General features: G+C 42.9%; 1 protein-coding gene across 1 annotated transcript in view; it reads right to left on the reverse strand.

The window, feature by feature from the left end:
* Positions 1-8,233: 8,233 nt before the first annotated feature.
* grhl2b (grainyhead-like transcription factor 2b) overlaps positions 8,234-18,799 on the reverse strand; it is a 110,428-nt gene continuing 99,862 nt past the window's right edge. The window contains exons 12-15 of the mRNA XM_055893182.1: positions 15,978-16,069; positions 13,074-13,159; positions 12,735-12,799; positions 8,234-8,371 (exon numbers count right to left, since the gene is read on the reverse strand). Of these exons, the coding sequence (XP_055749157.1) occupies positions 8,257-8,371; positions 12,735-12,799; positions 13,074-13,159; positions 15,978-16,069 (358 nt within the window). The 3' untranslated portion in view covers positions 8,234-8,256. The remainder of the gene's footprint in view (positions 8,372-12,734; positions 12,800-13,073; positions 13,160-15,977; positions 16,070-18,799) is intronic.

The raw sequence follows: 18,799 nt of genomic DNA on the forward strand, positions 1-18,799 counted from the left end.
AGCATCATGTTGTGGGGGTGCTTTGCTGCAGGAGGGACTGGTCCTCTTCACAAAATAGATGGCATCATGAGGAGGAAAAGTATGTGGATATATTGAAGCAGCAACTCAAGACATCAGTCAGGAAGTTAAAGCTCGGTCGCAAATGTGTTTTCCAAATGGACAATGACCCCAAGCATACTTCCAAAGTTGTGGCAAAATGGCTCAAGGACAACAAAGTCAATGTATTTGGCTAAGGTGTATGTAAACTTCCGACTTCAACTGTATATATATATATATTCCAAATAACATATGACCATAATATTATGTACTAAAGCACACAACGTATCCCCTTTACCCGCTAAAATGCATGAGAACAGTAGGGAACTATACCCCTGATAACTTTGGTAACCCACTCCAGACCACATACGCGAAGAGCGAGAAGGAGAGCTGTCTGTCCTGTCCCTGACCATGGCGTTAGGCTCTCCCAGATACCCAGGGCTGATGGAAGAATAAACCCACCACCTGCAGCCCTGGTTATTATACAGTACTGAGTACATCCACCCCCTGCAGCCCTGGTTATTATACAGTACTGAGTACATCCACCCCCTGCAGCCCTGGTTATTAGACAGTACTGAGTACATCCACCACCTGCAGCCCTGGTTATTATACAGTACTGAGTACATCCACCCCCTGCAGCCCTGGTTATTAGACAGTACTGAGTACATCCACCCCCTGCAGCCCTGGTTATTATACAGTACTGAGTACATCCACCCCCTGCAGCCCTGGTTATTATACAGTACTGAGTACATCCACCCCCTGCAGCCCTGGTTATTATACAGTACTGAGTACATCCACCACCTGCAGCCCTGGTTATTATACAGTACTGAGTACATCCACCACCTGCAGCCCTGGTTATTATACAGTACTGAGTACATCCACCACCTGCAGCACTGGTTATTACACAGTACTGAGTACATCCACCACCTGCAGCACTGGTTATTACACAGTACTGAGTACATCCACCACCTGCAGCACTGGTTATTACACAGTACTGAGTACATCCACCACCTGCAGCACTGGTTATTACACAGTATTGAATGTTTTTAGAGCTGCTATGTAAATAAGATAAGAACAGGAGGTTTGATTAAATGGTTTGAGGTACAAGACGGGAGAATTATTTTTGCATTGTAAGACCATTTCAGTCAAGTTTTTCCACACTGGTCTCGACAAACCATTTCTGTTTGGACCACTACTTGTGCACAGGGGCATTGTTATGCTAAAACAGGAAAGGGCTTTTCCCAAACTGTCGCCGCAAAGTTGGATGCCCAGAATCGTCTGGAATGTCATTGTATGCTGTAGCATTACGATTTCCTTTCACTGGAACTAAGGGGCCAAGCCCAAAGCATGAAAAACAGCCCCAGACCATTATTCCTCCTCCACCAAACTTTACAGTTTGCTCTATGCATTCGGGCAGGTAGCATTTTCCTGGAATCCGCCAAACCCAGATTTGTCCGTCGGACTGACAAATGGTGAAGCGTGATTCATATCTCCAGAGAACGCTTCTCCACTGCTTCAGAGTCCAATGGCGGCTAGCTTTACACCACTCCAGCCGACGCTTGGCATTGCACATGGTGATCTTAGGCTTGTGTGCGTCTGCTCGGCCATGGAAACCCATTTCGTTAAGCTCTCGACGAGCAGTCCTTGTGCTAACGTTGCTTCCAGAAGTAGTTTGGAACTCGGTAGTGAGTGTTACGACCGAGGACAGACAATTTTTAACACGCTACACGCTTCTGCACTCGGCAGTCTTGTTCTGTGAGCTGGTGTGGCCTACCACTTCGCGGCTTTGCCGTTGTTGCTCCTAGAGATTTCCACTTCACAATAACAGCACTTACAGTTGACCTGGGCAGATGTAGCAGGGTAGACATTTGATTAACTGTATTGCTGGAAAGGTGGCATCCTATGATGGTGCCACGTTGAAAGTCACTGAGCTCATCAGTAGGGCCATTCTACTGCCGATGTTTGTCTATGGAGATTGCATGCCGGTGTGCTTGATGTTATACACTTGTTAGCAACGGGTGTTGCCGAAATAGCCATATCCACTAATTTGAAGGGGTGTCCACATACTTTTGTATATATAGTGTGTATATCCAAAAAAAACTGTATTGTATCAATTTATCCTATACAATTGTTATCTGTCGAGCAAACTGTTTGTCATTGTATAATTTTGTAGATTTGTTATTGTTACTTTGTTGCAGTAGTGTCTAAATACAGAATGTATTTATGTTTTGGTTATCTTATAAATAAAATAAGATTTTGTGTACAGGTGTCTTGTTTTGTGGATAACATACAAACATAACACACTTCTCTAAGTTCACCTCTCAACAACGCAGACACGTCACCAAGCTGATATTTCTTCACATTTTTATTCAATTGTCAACATACTGTAAGTACGTTGCAAACAACCAATAGGGATCCAGCATCACCCCTGGAAGTACTGACGTTTTGGCTGACACCCCATCATATAATAAGGCACTGCTAACATTAAACATGTTGCTTATTGTGGCTGTTATTAAACAGAACAATGTACAGTAAGAATAAAGACCACTGCAGTAATAAGTACTCAAAAGGAGGCTTCCAGTGAGAGGTTGTAACGGGCTTCCTCTTTCTCCTCATCAGAAGAGGAGTAGCAGGGATTTGACCAACGTGCAGCGGGTTGTGGATACATAATGATTTATTAGACAAAACGGAAAAAACCACGACAAACACTTGAATAATTACAAAACAAAATAAACGAATGTAGACAGACCTGGACACGAACTTACACACAACGTGAAGAACGCATGAACCAGGGAAACATAAAACGAACGAACTAACAAAAACCGGAACAGTCCCGTGTGGCGTAACATACAGACACTGACACAGGAGACAACCACCCACAACGAACACTGTGAAACAACCTACCTAAATATGACTCTCAATTAGAGGAAACGCCAAACACCTGCCTCTAATTGAGAGCCATACCAGGCAACCCTTAAACCAACATAGAAACAGAAAACATAGAATGCCCACCCAAACTCACGTCCTGACCAACTAACACATACAACAAACTAACAGAAATAGGTCAGGAACGTGACAGAGGTGTCACTAATCACTGAGAAACACAATAAATAAGAGAGCAGAACAGAAACAATATGAACACAGATGACTGTAATGAAGCATAACCTTTCATCACCATACAGGGAAGTCATGTAGCCACAGTACAGTTGAAACCAAGGACCATTTCACATGCCAAACGGGACTAGTTAAGAGTGGAATGTTAGCACAAACAGACTTTATCTCAGGCTGCATTTGACACATGGTCCATAATGACCATCTGTAGCTGCCCACCTCTATTCTCGGACTAAATACTTATATACAACAGTACAATACACTGAATACACCTTTCATGATTAAATACACTGAACAATATACTGAGCAATACACTGAACAACAATATAAATGCAACATGTAAAGTGTCGGTTCCATGTTTCATGAGCTGAAATAAAAGATCCCAGAAATGTTCCATAAGCACAAAAAGCTGATTTCTCTCAAATGTTTTGCACAAATGTGTTTACATCCCTTTTAGTGAGCATTTCTCCTTTGCCAAGATAATCCATGCATCTGACAGGTGTGGCATATCAAGAAGATGAATAAACAGTATGATCGTTACACAGGTGCACCTTGTGCTGGGGACAATAAAAGGCCACTCTAAAATGTGCCGTTTTGTCACACAACACAATGCCACAGATGTTTAAAGTTTTGAAGGAGTGTGCAAAGTGCATGCTGACTGCAGGATTGTCCACCAGAGCTGTTGCCAGATAATTAAATGTTCATTTCTTTACCATAAGTCGTTTTAGAGAATTTGGCAGTACATCAAACCAACCGCCAGCCCAGGCCCTCCATATCCGGCTTCTTCACCTGCGGGATAATCTGAGACCAGCCACAGCTGATGAAACTGAGGAGTTTTTCTGTCTGTAATAAAAACCCTTTTGTGGGGAAAAACTCATTCAGATTGGCTGGGCCTGGCTCCCCAGTGGCTGGGCCTGGCTCCCCAGTGGCTGGGCCTGGCTCCCCAGTGGCTGGGCCTGGCTCCCCAGTGGGTGGGCCTGGCTCCCCAGTGGGTGGGCCTGGCTCCCCAGTGGCTGGGCCTGGCTCCCCAGTGGGTGGGCCTGTGCCCTCCCAGGCCCACCCTTGGCTGTATTTGTATTTATTATGGATCCCCATTAGCTGCTGTCTACCCCTGTCCAGTCACGTGAAATCCATAGATTAGGGCCTAATTTATTCATTTCAATTTACTGATAAACTTATATGAACTGTAACTCATTAACATATTTGAAATTGTTGCACGTTGCATTTATATTTTTGTTCAGTATACTTATATTTTCTTAAATGTATATACAACATTACAATACACTGAATTTAAAAAAAATGCCTTTCGTGAACAAACACTCGCACTTGACTTTTCCCCTACTTTCTAGCTCTGACTAGAAAGAGTCTGACTTACTATGAGTCTGACTTACTATGAGTCTGACTTACTATGAGTCTGACTTACTATGAGTCTGACTTACTATGACTGTGATATGTGGTTGTCCCACCTAGCTATCTGAAGATGAAAGCACTAACTGTAAGTCTCTCTGGATAAGAGCATCTGCTAAATGACTAACATGTAAATGTAAATAGCCCTTTTGTCAACTAGCCATGGTCTTTTGGCAAAACCATGTAAAACTATACATGCTCAACACACAACCGCAAAATATTTATATTGACAGTAAAAGCTCAGTAGAGTCCGACAGGTTGAAGTAACAGATAAAAACATCCCTCAGGATCCAAGGATTCTACAGGTTAACCTGTTCCATTGAGGGAGTAACACACTATAACTAGATCATGTAGGCTGTGAAGAGATCAGTTCATATGCCATCTGTCTGTAGTGTTGAGTACTCTATTTGTAATGTTGAGTACTATGTCTGTAGTGTTGAGTACTCTGTTGAGTACTATGTCTGTAGTGTTGAGTACTCTGTTGAGTACTATGTCTGTAGTGTTGAGTACTCTATTTGTAGTGTTGAGTACTCTGTTGAGTACTATGTCTGTAGTGTTGAGTACTCTGTCTATAGTGTTGAGTATTCTGTCTGTAGTGTTGAGTACTCTATTTGTAGTGTTGAGTACTCTGTTGAGTACTATGTCTGTAGTGTTGAGTACTCTGTCTATAGTGTTGAGTACTCTGTCTGTAGTGTTGAGTACTCTATTTGTAGTGTTGAGTACTCTGTTGAGTACTATGTCTGTAGTGTTGAGTACTCTGTTGAGTACTCTGTCTGTAGTGTTGAGTACTCTTTTGAGTACTATGTCTGTAGTGTTGAGTACTCTGTTGAGTACTCTGTCTGTAGTGGTGTGTACTCTCTTGAGTACTATGTCTGTAGTGTTGTGTACTCTCTTGAGTATGATGTCTATAGTGTTGAGTACTCTGTTGAGTACTATGTCTGTAGTGTTGAGTACTCTGTCTATAGTGTTGAGTACTCTGTTGAGTACTATGTCTGTAGTGTTGAGTACTCTATTTGTAGTGTTGAGTACTCTGTTGAGTACTATGTCTGTAGTGTTGAGTACTCTGTCTGTAGTGTTGAGTACTCTGTTGAGTACTCTGTCTGTAGTGGTGTGTACTCTCTTGAGTACTATGTCTGTAGTGTTGTGTACTCTCTTGAGTATGATGTCTGTAGTGTTGAGTACTCTGTCTGTAGTGTTGAGTACTCTGTCTATAGTGTTGAGTACTCTGTTGAGTACTCTGTCTGTAGTGTTGAGTACTCTTTTGAGTACTATGTCTATAGTGTTGAGTACTCTGTTGAGTACTATGTCTGTAGTGTTGAGTACTCTGTTGAGTACTATGTCTGTAGTGTTGAGTACTCTATTTGTAGTGTTGAGTACTCTGTTGAGTACTATGTCTGTAGTGTTGAGTACTCTGTCTATAGTGTTGAGTACTCTGTCTGTAGTGTTGAGTACTCTATTTGTAGTGTTGAGTACTCTGTTGAGTACTATGTCTGTAGTGTTGAGTACTCTGTCTATAGTGTTGAGTACTCTGTCTGTAGTGTTGAGTACTCTATTTGTAGTGTTGAGTACTCTGTTGAGTACTATGTCTGTAGTGTTGAGTACTCTGTTGAGTACTCTGTCTGTAGTGTTGAGTACTCTTTTGAGTACTATGTCTGTAGTGTTGAGTACTCTGTTGAGTACTCTGTCTGTAGTGGTGTGTACTCTCTTGAGTACTATGTCTGTAGTGTTGTGTACTCTCTTGAGTATGATGTCTATAGTGTTGAGTACTCTGTTGAGTACTATGTCTGTAGTGTTGAGTACTCTGTCTATAGTGTTGAGTACTCTGTTGAGTACTATGTCTGTAGTGTTGAGTACTCTATTTGTAGTGTTGAGTACTCTGTTGAGTACTATGTCTGTAGTGTTGAGTACTCTGTCTGTAGTGTTGAGTACTCTGTTGAGTACTCTGTCTGTAGTGGTGTGTACTCTCTTGAGTACTATGTCTGTAGTGTTGTGTACTCTCTTGAGTATGATGTCTGTAGTGTTGAGTACTCTGTCTGTAGTGTTGAGTACTCTGTCTATAGTGTTGAGTACTCTGTTGAGTACTCTGTCTGTAGTGTTGTGTACTCTGTCTGTATGTTGCCTATGGCTAGAGCTTGCTTTCAATACCTCACCTTGCGAGGATAACGGCTCTGAGCCTTTTTCTAAAATGTTTTATGTTGGAGAACACGTGGAGGGATCTGAGACCATTCCTCTTTACAGAATCCTTCCAGATCGTTGATATCCTTTGTCTGGTCTTATGGACTGCCCTCTTCAAATCAAACCACAGGTTTTCAGTGGGTTTCAAGTCTGGAGACTAAAATGGCCATTGCTGTTGATTTTGTGGCCAATTAACAATTTCTTTGTGTATTTTAATGTGTGATTGAGGTTATTGTCTTGCTGGAAGATCCTCTTACGGCCATGTTTCAGCCTCCTTACAGAGGCAACCAGGTTGTTTGGCTAAAATGTCCTTGTACTGGGTAAAGTTCATGATGCTGTTGACCTTAACAAGGGCCCCAGGACCAGTGGAAGGTAAATATCCCCTTAACATCAAAGATCCACCACCATATTTTCCAGTAGGTATGAGGTTATTTTCTCCTCATACATTCTCATTTCGAAGCCTGGCCAAAGAGCTCTGTTTTCATGTCATCCAACAAATGTAAACGTCTGGAGTTTGCTTAACGGCGTTGGCGCTTGGATTGGAACCGGTGCTTCTGCTCCCGGTCCCCCCTCGGCCCCAATCCAGTCCTCCTGCTCCCGGTCCCTCCTCGGCCCCAATCCAGTCCTCCTGCTCCCGGTCCCTCCTCGGCCCCAATCCAGTCCTCCTGCTCCCGGTCCCTCCTCGGCCCCAATCCAGTCCTCCTGCTCCCGGTCCCTCCACGGCCCCAATCCAGTCCTCCTGCTCCCGGTCCCTCCTCGGCCCCAATCCAGTCCTCCTGCTCCCGGTCCCTCCTCGGCCCCAATCCAGTCCTCCTGCTCCCGGTCCCTCCTCGGCCCCAATCCAGTCCTCCTGCTCCCGGTCCCTCCTCGGCCCCAATCCAGTCCTCCTGCTCCCGGTCCCTCCTCGGCCCCAATCCAGTCCTCCTGCTCCCGGTCCCTCCTCGGCCCCAATCCAGTCCTCCTGCTCCCGGTCCCTCCTCGGCCCCAATCCAGTCCTCCTGCTCCCGGTCCCTCCTCGGCCCCAATCCAGTCCTCCTGCTCCCGGTCCCTCCTCGGCCCCAATCCAGTCCTCCTGCTCCCGGTCCCTCCTCGGCCCCAATCCAGTCCTCCTGCTCCCGGTCCCTCCTCGGCCCCAATCCAGTCCTCCTGCTCCCGGTCCCTCCTCGGCCCCAATCCAGTCCTCCTGCTCCCGTTCCCTCCTCGGCCCCAATCCAGTCCTCCTGCTCCCAGTCCCTCCTCGGCCCCAATCCAGTCCTCCTGCACTTTCCTGATCCTCCTGCCTCAATCCAGTCCTCCTGTACGGTCCTGTCCCCTGGCCCTACACTCAGTTCTCCTGTACTGTCCTGTCCCCCCATCCCCAATCCAGTCTTCCTGTACTGTCCTGTCCCCCCATCCCCAATCCAGTCCTCCTGTCATGTCCCCCCGGCCCACAATCCAGTCCTCCTGTACTGTCCTGTCTGTCCCCGTGGCCCTACACTCAGTCCTCCTGTATTGTCCTGTCCCCCCGGCCCTACACTCATTCAGACATCATATTTCGGTGAGTGTGACCTTGTAGGCGTCAGCGTAGCTCTCTATACTCAGGATAAAGGTGTCCTCATTAGAGTAATGCTCTATGATGTTGTCGTCCATGTTCACCAGGATCCTAAAAGGGAGAATGGGGAGAGTTAGCTGATTGATTGATTGACTGATTGATTGTCCTGCAAATGTTTAAAACCCAACATTCACAAACACAGAGGAATTCTAAGATGTCAGACATTCATGCCTGGAAATTTGTCCTTCTCACACCAGTTTGAGTAAAGAACAAGACTAGAAAGTCTGGCAAGACCAGCCTATTAGATTCCTTCAATTCCATGCTAATGTGGTGTTCAATAGAATACCATTCTAATGTGGTGTTCAATAGAATACCATGCTAATGCTGTGCTCAATAGAATACCATTCTAATGTGGTGCTCAATAGAATACCATTCTAATGCTGTGCTCAATAGAATACCCTGCTAATGTGGTGTTCAATAGAATAACATGCTAATGTGGTGTTCAATAGAATACCATTCTAATGCTGTGCTCAATAGAATACCCTGCTAATGTGGTGTTCAATAGAATACCATCCTAATGCTATGCTCAATAGAATACCATTCTAATGCTGTGCTCAATAGAATACCATTCTAATGTGGTGTTCAATAGAATACCATTCTATTGAATGGTATTCCAAAAGAATACCATGCTAATGTGGTGTTCAATAAAATACCCTGCTAATGTGGTGTTCAATAGAATAACATGCTAATGTGGTGTTCAATAGAATACCATTCTAATGCTGTGCTCAATAGAATACCATGCTAATGTGGTGTTCAATAGAATACCATGCTAATGTGGTGTTCAATAGAATACCATGCTAATGTGGTGTTCAATAGAATACCATTCTAATGTGGTGTTCAATAGAATACCATTCTAATGTGGTGTTCAATAGAATACCATTCTAATGTGGTGTTCAATAGAATACCATTCTAATGTGGTGTTCAATAGAATACCATGCTAATGTGGTGTTCAATAGAATACCATGCTAATGTGGTGTTCAATAGAATACCATGCTAATGTGGTGTTCAATAGAATACCATTCTAATGTGGTGTTCAATAGAATACCCTGCTAATGTGGTGTTCAATAGAATAACATGCTAATGTGGTGTTCAATAGAATACCATGCTAATGTGGTGTTCAATAGAATACCATTCTAATGCTGTGCTCAATAGAATACCATTCTAATGCTGTGCTCAAAAGAATACCATGCTAATGTGGTGTTCAATAGAATACCATTCTAATGTGGTGTTCAATAGAATAACATGCTAATGTGGTGTTCAATAGAATACCATTCTAATGCTGTGCTCAATAGAATACCATGCTAATGTGGTGTTCAATAGAATACCATGCTAATGTGGTGTTCAATAGAATACCATTCTAATGCTGTGCTCAATAGAATACCATGCTAATGTGGTGTTCAATAGAATACCATGCTAATGTGGTGTTCAATAGAATACCATGCTAATGTGGTGTTCAATAGAATACCATTCTAATGTGGTGTTCAATAGAATACCATTCTAATGTGGTGTTCAATAGAATACCATTCTAATGCTGTGCTCAATAGAATACCCTGCTAATGTGGTGTTCAATAGAATACCATTCTAATGTGGTGTTCAATAGAATACCATTCTAATGCTGTGCTCAATAGAATACCATTCTAATGCTGTGCTCAATAGAATACCCTGCTAATGTGGTGTTCAATAGAATACCATTCTAATGCTGTGCTCAATAGAATACCATTCTAATGCTGTGCTCAATAGAATACCATTCTAATGCTGTGCTCAATAGAATACCATTCTAATGTGGTGTTCAATAGAATACCATTCTAATGTGGTGTTCAATAGAATACCATTCTAATGTGGTGTTCAATAGAATACCATTCTAATGCTGTGCTCAATAGAATATCATGCTAATGTGGTGTTCAATAGAATACCATGCTAATGTGATGTTCAATAGAATAACATTCTAATGTGGTGTTCAATAGAATACCATGCTAATGTGGTGTACAATAGAATACCATGCTAATGCGGTGTTCAATAGAATACCATTCTAATGCGGTGTTCAATAGAATACCATGCTAATGCCGTGTTCAATAGAATACCATTCTAATGCGGTGTTCAATAGAATACCATTCTAATGTGGTGTTCAATAGAATACCATTCTAATGCGGTGTTCAATAGAATACCATGCTAATGCCGTGTTCAATAGAATTCCATTCTAACGCCGTGTTCAACAGAATTCCATTCTAATGCCGTGTTCAACAGAATTCCATTCTAATGCCGTGTTCAACGGAATTCCATTCTAGTGCCGTGTTCAACAGAATTCCATTCTGATGCGGTGTTCAATAGAATACCATTCTAATGCGGTGTTCAATAGAATACCATTCTAATGTGGTGTTCAATAGAATACCATTCTAATGCTGTGCTCAATAGAATACCATTCTAATGCGGTGTTCAATAGAATACCATTCTAATGCGGTGTTCAATAGAATACCATTCTAATGTGGTGTTCAATAGAATACCATTCTAATGCGGTGTTCAATAGAATACCATTCTAATGCTGTGCTCAATAGAATACCATGCTAATGTGGTGTTCAATAGAATACCATTCTAATGCGGTGTTCAATAGAATTCCATTCTAATGCCGTGTTCAATAGAATTCCATTCTAATGCCTTGTTCAACAGAATTCCATTCTAATGCCGTGTTCAACAGAATTCTATTCTAGTGCCGTGTTCAACAGAATTCTATTCTAGTGCCTTGTTCAACAGAATTCCATTCTAGTGCCTTGTTCAACAGAATTCCATTCTAATGCCGTGTTCAACAGAATTCTATTCTAGTGCCTTGTTCAACAGAATTCTATTCTAATGCCGTGTTCAACAGAATTCTATTCTAGTGCCGTGTTCAACAGAATTCTATTCTAGTGCCGTGTTCAACAGAATTCTATTCTAGTGCCGTGTTCAACAGAATTCTATTCTAGTGCCGTGTTCAACAGAATTCCATTCTAATGCCGTGTTCAACAGAATTCCATTCTAATGCCGTGTTCAACAGAATTCCATTCTAATGCCGTGTTCAACAGAATTCCATTCTAGTGCCGTGTTCAACAGAATTCCATTCTAGTGCCGTGTTCAACAGAATTCCATTCTAATGCCTTGTTCAACAGAATTCCATTCTAATGCCGTGTTCAACAGAATTCCATTCTAGTGCCTTGTTCAACAGAATTCCATTCTAATGCCGTGTTCAACAGAATTCCATTCTAGTGCCGTGTTCAACAGAATTCCATTCTAGTGCCTTGTTCAACAGAATTCCATTCTAATGCCGTGTTCAACAGAATTCCTTTCTAGTGCCTTGTTCAACAGAATTCCATTCTAATGCCGTGTTCAACAGAATTCCATTCTAATGCCGTGTTCAACAGAATTCCATTCTAATGCCTTGTTCAACAGAATTCCATTCTAATGCCGTGTTCAACAGAATTCCATTCTAATGCCGTGTTCAACAGAATTCCATTCTAGTGCCGTGTTCAACAGAATTCCATTCTAGTGCCGTGTTCAACAGAATTCCATTCTAATGCCTTGTTCAACAGAATTCCATTCTAATGCCGTGTTCAATAGAATTCCATTCTAGTGCTGTGTTCAACAGAATTCCATTCTAATGCCGTGTTCAACAGAATTCCATTCTAATGCCGTGTTCAACAGAATTCTATTCTAGTGCCGTGTTCAACAGAATTCCATTCTAGTGCCGTGTTCAACAGAATTCCATTCTAGTGCCGTGTTCAACAGAATTCCATTCTAATGCCGTGTTCAGCAGAATTCCATTCTAATGCCGTGTTCAACAGAATTCCATTCTAGTGACGTGTTCAACAGAATTCCATTCTAATGCCGTGTTCAACAGAATTCCATTCTAATGCCGTGTTCAACAGAATTCCATTCTAGTGCCTTGTTTAACAGAATTCCATTCTAGTGCCTTGTTCAACAGAATTCTATTCTAGTGCCGTGTTCAACAGAATTCCATTCTAATGCCGTGTTCAACAGAATTCCATTCTAGTGCCGTGTTCAACAGAATTCCATTCTAATGCCGTGTTCAACAGAATTCCATTCTAGTGCCGTGTTCAACAGAATTCCATTCTAATGCCGTGTTCAACAGAATTCCATTCTAATGCCGTGTTCAACAGAATTCCATTCTAGTGCCGTGTTCAACAGAATTCCATTCTAATGCCGTGTTCAACAGAATTCTATTCTAATGCCGTGTTCAACAGAATTCCATTCTAATGCCGTGTTCAACAGAATTCCATTCTAATGCCTTGTTCAACAGAATTCCATTCTAATGCCGTGTTCAACAGAATTCCATTCTAATGCCTTGTTCAACAGAATTCCATTCTAATGCCGTGTTCAACAGAATTCCATTCTAGTGCCGTGTTCAACAGAATTCCATTCTCACCCTTTTTTGCTTTTCTTGTAGATCTTGGCTATCCTCTCAGTGGGAACTCCATACTTCTCTGATATCTGTGAATGAAGGACATTGTTATTGAGATTGATCGAACAGGCTGTGGATGCTGTTTACCAATGCCAGAGAGGTTAACGTGGATCATCCAGATGATAGATACTAACTAACTAGTGGAGGCCCTCTGGTCAGATGGTCTAACCCCAGAAACAGGGCTTTTCTCCCCAACTCATCCCTTTCCACTTTGCCTCCTCTTAATCTGGCTGCCCTGCTGATTCTGTTCTGATTGAATAAAGCAACAATAACCTATAACATATATTTTTTAGAGATACTCACTGCGTCCATCAGGCCTCTCAGGGTTGGAGACTTCAGCATCAGAGCATCAAACACCTCATCTGACTCCTTCCTCACATACAGCAGGACTGTGGAGAGATGGACACAGCCAGGATGTTATGCCACTGAAGTTGTTTTGGTTTGTCTGTGAAGCAGCGCTCCTATAGTAGGATATTAAATAGACTGGTACCTCTGTAGAGGTTATATAGACTGGTACCTCTGTAGAGGTTATATAGACTGGTACTTCTGTAGAGGTTATATAGACTGGTAATTCTGTAGAGGTTATATAGACTGGTACCTCTATGTAGAGGTTATATAGACTGGTACCTCTACGTAGAGGTTATATAGACTGGTACTTCTGTAGAGGTTATATAGACTGGTACCTCTATGTAGAGGTTATATAGACTGGTACCTCTATGTAAAGGTTATATAGACTGGTACCTCTGTAGAGGTTATATAGACTGGTACCTCTGTAGAGGTTCTATAGACTGGTACCTCTGTAGAGGTTATATAGACTGGTACCTCTGTAGAGGTTATATAGACTGGTACCTCTATGTAGAGGTTATATAGACTGGTACCTCTGTAGAGGTTCTATAGACTGGTACCTCTGTAGAGGTTATATAGACTGGTACCTCTATGTAGAAGTTATATAGACTGGTACCTCTATGTAGAGGTTATATAGACTGGTACCTCTATGTAGAGGTTATATAGACTGGTACCTCTATGTAGAGGTTATATAGACTGGTACCTCTGTAGAGGTTCTATAGACTGGTACCTCTATGTAGAGGTTCTATAGACTGGTACCTCTATGTAGAGGTTCTATAGACTGGTACCTCTGTAGAGGTTATATAGACTGGTACCTCTATGTAGAGGTTCTATAGACTGGTACCTCTATGTAGAGGTTCTATAGACTGGTACCTCTGTAGAGGTTCTATAGACTGGTACCTCTATGTAGAGGTTATATAGACTGGTACCTCTGTAGAAGTTATATAGACTGGTACCTCTATGTAGAGGTTATATAGACTGGTACCTCTATGTAGAGGTTATATAGACTGGTACCTCTGTAGAAGTTATATAGACTGGTACCTCTATGTAGAGGTTATATAGACTGGTACCTCTGTAGAAGTTATATAGACTGGTACCTCTATGTAGAGGTTATATAGACTGGTACCTCTGTAGAGGTTATATAGACTGGTACCTCTGTAGAGGTTATATAGACTGGTACCTCTATGTAGAGGTTATATAGACTGGTACCTCTATGTAGAGGTTATATAGACTGGTACCTCTATGTAGAGGTTATATAGACTGGTACCTCTGTAGAAGTTATATAGACTGGTACCTCTATGTAGAGGTTCTATAGACTGGTACCTCTGTAGAGGTCATATAGACTGGTACCTCTATGTAGAGGTTATAGACTGGTACCTCTATGTAGAGGTTATATAGACTGGTACCTCTATGTAGAGGTTATATAGACTGGTACCTCTATGTAGAGGTTATATAGACTGGTACCTCTATGTAGAGGTTATATAGACTGGTACCTCTGTAGAGGTTATATAGACTGGTACCTCTATGTAGAGGTTATATAGACTGGTACCTCTATGTAGAGGTTATATAGACTTCTACCTCTGTAGAGGTTATATAGACTGGTACCTCTATGTAGAGGTTATATAGACTGGTACCTCTATGTAGAGGTTATATAGACTGGTACCTCTGTAGAGGTTATATAGACTGGTACCCCTGTAGAGGTTATATAGACTGGTACCTCTGTAGAGGTTATATAGACTTGTACCTCTGTAGAGATTATATAGACTGGTACCTCTGTAGAGGTTATATAGACTGGTACCTCTATGTAGAGGTTATATAGACTGGTACCTCTATGTAGAGGTTATATAGACTGGTACCTCTATGTAGAGGTTATATAGACTGGTACCTCTGTAGAGGTTATATAGACTGGTACCTCTGTTGAGGTTATATAGACTGGTACCTCTGTATAGAGGTTATATAGACTGGTACCTCTGTAGAGGTTATATAGACTGGTACCTCTATGTAGAAGTTATATTGACTGGTACCTCTATGTAGAGGTTATATAGACTGGTACCTCTATGTAGAGGTTATATAGACTGGTACCTCTGTAGAGGTTATATAGACTGGTACCTCCATGTAGAGGTTATATAGACTGGTACCTCTATGTAGAGGTTATATAGACTGGTACCTCTATGTAGAGGTTATATAGACTGGTAACCCTGTAGAGGTTATATAGACTGGTACCTCTGTAGAGGTTATATAGACTGGTACCTCTGTAGAGGTTATATAGACTGGTACCTCTGTAGAGGTTATATAGACTGGTACCTCTGTAGAGGTTATATAGACTGGTAACCCTGTAGAGGTTATATAGACTGGTACCTCTGTAGAGGTCATATAGACTGGTACCTCTGTAGAGGTTATATAGACTGGTACCTCTATGTAGAGGTTATATAGACTGGTACCTCTGTAGAGGTTATATAGACTGGTACCTCTATGTAGAGGTTATATAGACTGGTACCTCTGTAGAGGTTATATTGACTGGTACCTCTGTAGAGGTTATATAGACTGGTACCTCTATGTAGAGGTTATATAGACTGGTACCTCTATGTAGAGGTTATATAGACTGGTACCTCTGTAGAGGTTATATAGACTGGTACCTCTGTAGAAGTTATATAGACTGGTACCTCTGTAGAGGTTATATAGACTGGTACCTCTATGTAGAGGTTATATAGACTGGTACCTCTATGTAGAGGTTATATAGACTGGTACCTCTGTAGAGGTTATATAGACTGGTATCTCTATGTAGAGGTTATATAGACTGGTACCTCTATGTAGAGGTTATATAGACTGGTACCTCTATGTAGAGGTTATATAGACTGGTACCTCTCTTGTGTGTTTCCTCTTTGATCTGTTTGTGGGACGGAGGTGAGAGGTCGTCCTCTGATGGTCTGAACATCCTCTTCACCAACACACTCCTGCATGATGGACACACCAACAGCAACAGACCAGTCAGACCTCTAACTCACACACTCATCACACACACACACACACACACACACACACACACACACACACACACACACACACACACACACACACACACACACACACACACACACACACACACACACACACACACACACACACACACACACACACACACACACACACACACACACACACACTCATCACACATCAAAGACGGGATACACAACCAACAAGAGGGCTGGGATTCAACTCGATGACATTAGTGACAGCATTCACGCTAAACGCTGCAGATCCAGTAATGGCGCCGGAGAGCAGGGCTGCCGTTTTATTGGCTTTATCAGCCAAACGTGCTATTTTGGTTTTGTTGTTACGCATTGTTTGTGACTTATTTTGTACATATCAAATCAAACTTTATTTGTCACATGCGCCAGATACACCAAGTGTAGACACTACCGTGAAATACTTACTGACAAGCCCTTAACCAACAGTGCAGTTCAAGAAGAGTTAAGAAAATATTTACCAAGTAGACTAAAGTAAAAAATTATAAAAAGTAACACAATAACGAGGCTGTATACAGGGTATTACGGTACAGAGTAAATGTGGAGGCTATATACAGGGTGTTACGGTACAGAGTCAATGTGGAGGCTATATACAGGGGGTACCGGGACAGAGTCAATGTGGAGGCTATATACAGGGGGTACCGGTACAGAGTCAATGTGGAGGCTATATACAGGGGGTACCGGTACAGAGTCAATGTGGAGGCTATATACAGGGGGTACCGATACAGAGTCAGTGTGGAGGCTATATACAGGGGGTTACGGTACAGAGTCAATGTGGAGGCTATATACAGGGGGTACCGGTACAGAGTCAGTGTGGAGGCTATATACAGGGGGTACTGGTACAGAGTCAATGTGGAGGCTATATACAGGGGGTACCGGTACAGAGTCAATGTGGATATACAGGGGATACCGGTACAGAGTGGATATACAGGGGATACCGGTACAGAGTCAATGTGGAGGCTATATACAGGGGATACCGGTACAGAGTCAATGTGGAGGCTATATACAGGGGGTACCGGTACAGAGTCAATGTGGAGTCTATATACAGGGGGTACCGGTACAGAGTCAATGTGGAGACTATATACAGGGGGTACCGGTACAGAGTCAATGTGGAGGCTATATACAGGGGGTACTGGTACAGAGTCAATGCGGAGGCTATATACAGGGGGTACCGGTACCGAGTCAGTGTGGAGGCTATATACAGGGTGTTACGGCACCGAGTCAGTGTGGAGGCTATATACAGGGTGTTACGGTACCGAGTCAGTGTGGAGGCTATATACAGGGGGTACCGGTACCGAGTCAGTGTGGAGGCTATATACAGGGGGTACCGGTACCGAGTCAGTGTGGAGGCTATATACAGGGTGTTACGGCACCGAGTCAGTGTGGAGGCTATATACAGGGTGTTACGGTACCGAGTCAGTGTGGAGGCTATATACAGGGGGTACCGGTACCGAGTCAGTGTGGAGGCTATATACAGGGGATACCGGTACAGAGTCAATGTGGAGGCTATATACAGGGGGTACCGGTACAGAGACAATGTGGAGGCTATATACAGGGGGTACCGGTACAGAGTCAATGTGGAGGCTACAGGTTAGTTGAGGTAATTTGTACATTTGTATGGGGGAAGTAACTATGCATAGATAATAAACAACGAGTAGCAGCAGTGTACAAAACAAATGGGGGGGGGGGGGGTCAATGTAATAGTCTGGTGTTCAGCAGTCTTATGGCTTGGGGGTAGAAGCTGTTAAGGAGCCTTTTGGTCCTAGACTTGGCGCTCCGGTACCGCTTGCTGTGCGATAGCAGAGAAAACAATCTATGACCTGGGTGAACGGAATCACGTCCTGGTAATCCGTCTGGCCCTGCGGCTTTGTGAATGTTGACCTGTTTATAGGTCTTGCTCACATCGGCTACCGAGAGTGTTTACACACAGTCATACAGAACAGCTGGTGCTCTTGTGCATGCTTCAGTGTTGATTGCCTTGAAGCGAGCATAAAAGGCATTTCGCTTGTCTGGTAGGCTCACGTCACTGGGCAGCCCGCGTATATAGGGTACCCTTTGTAGTCCGTAATAGTTTTCATGCCACATCCGACGAGCATCAGAGCCTTCAAAGCTCTCGCCCTCCATTCGGCGAATCTGACCATATTTTTATCCTACTGATTCCTGCTTACAAGCAAAAGCTAAAGCAGGAAGTAACAGTGACGGGGCTCAATACAGAAGCGGTCAGATGACACAGATGCTAAGCTACAGGACTGTTTTGTTGGCACAGACTGGAATATGTTCCGGGATTCTTCCAATGGCATTGAGGAGTACACCACATCAGTCACTGGCTTCATCAATAAGTGCATCGAGGACGTCGTCCCCACAGTGACTGTACGTACATAACCCAACCAGAAGCCATGGATTACAGGCAACATCCGCACCGAGCTAAAGGGTAGAGCTGCCGCTTTTAAGGAGTGTGACTCTAACCCGGAAGCTTATAAGAAATCACGCTATGCCCTCATACAAACCATCAATCAGGGAAAGTGTCAATACAGGACTAAGAACAAAACGTACTACTACACCAGCTCCGACGCTCGTCGGATGTGGCAGGACTTACAAACCATTAAAGACTGCAAAGGGAAGCACAGCCGTGAGCTGCCCAGTGGCACGAGCCTATTA

This window comes from Salvelinus fontinalis, chromosome 32 (genome assembly GCF_029448725.1).
Source record: "Salvelinus fontinalis isolate EN_2023a chromosome 32, ASM2944872v1, whole genome shotgun sequence".
Classification (NCBI taxonomy): Eukaryota; Metazoa; Chordata; class Actinopteri; order Salmoniformes; family Salmonidae; genus Salvelinus; species Salvelinus fontinalis.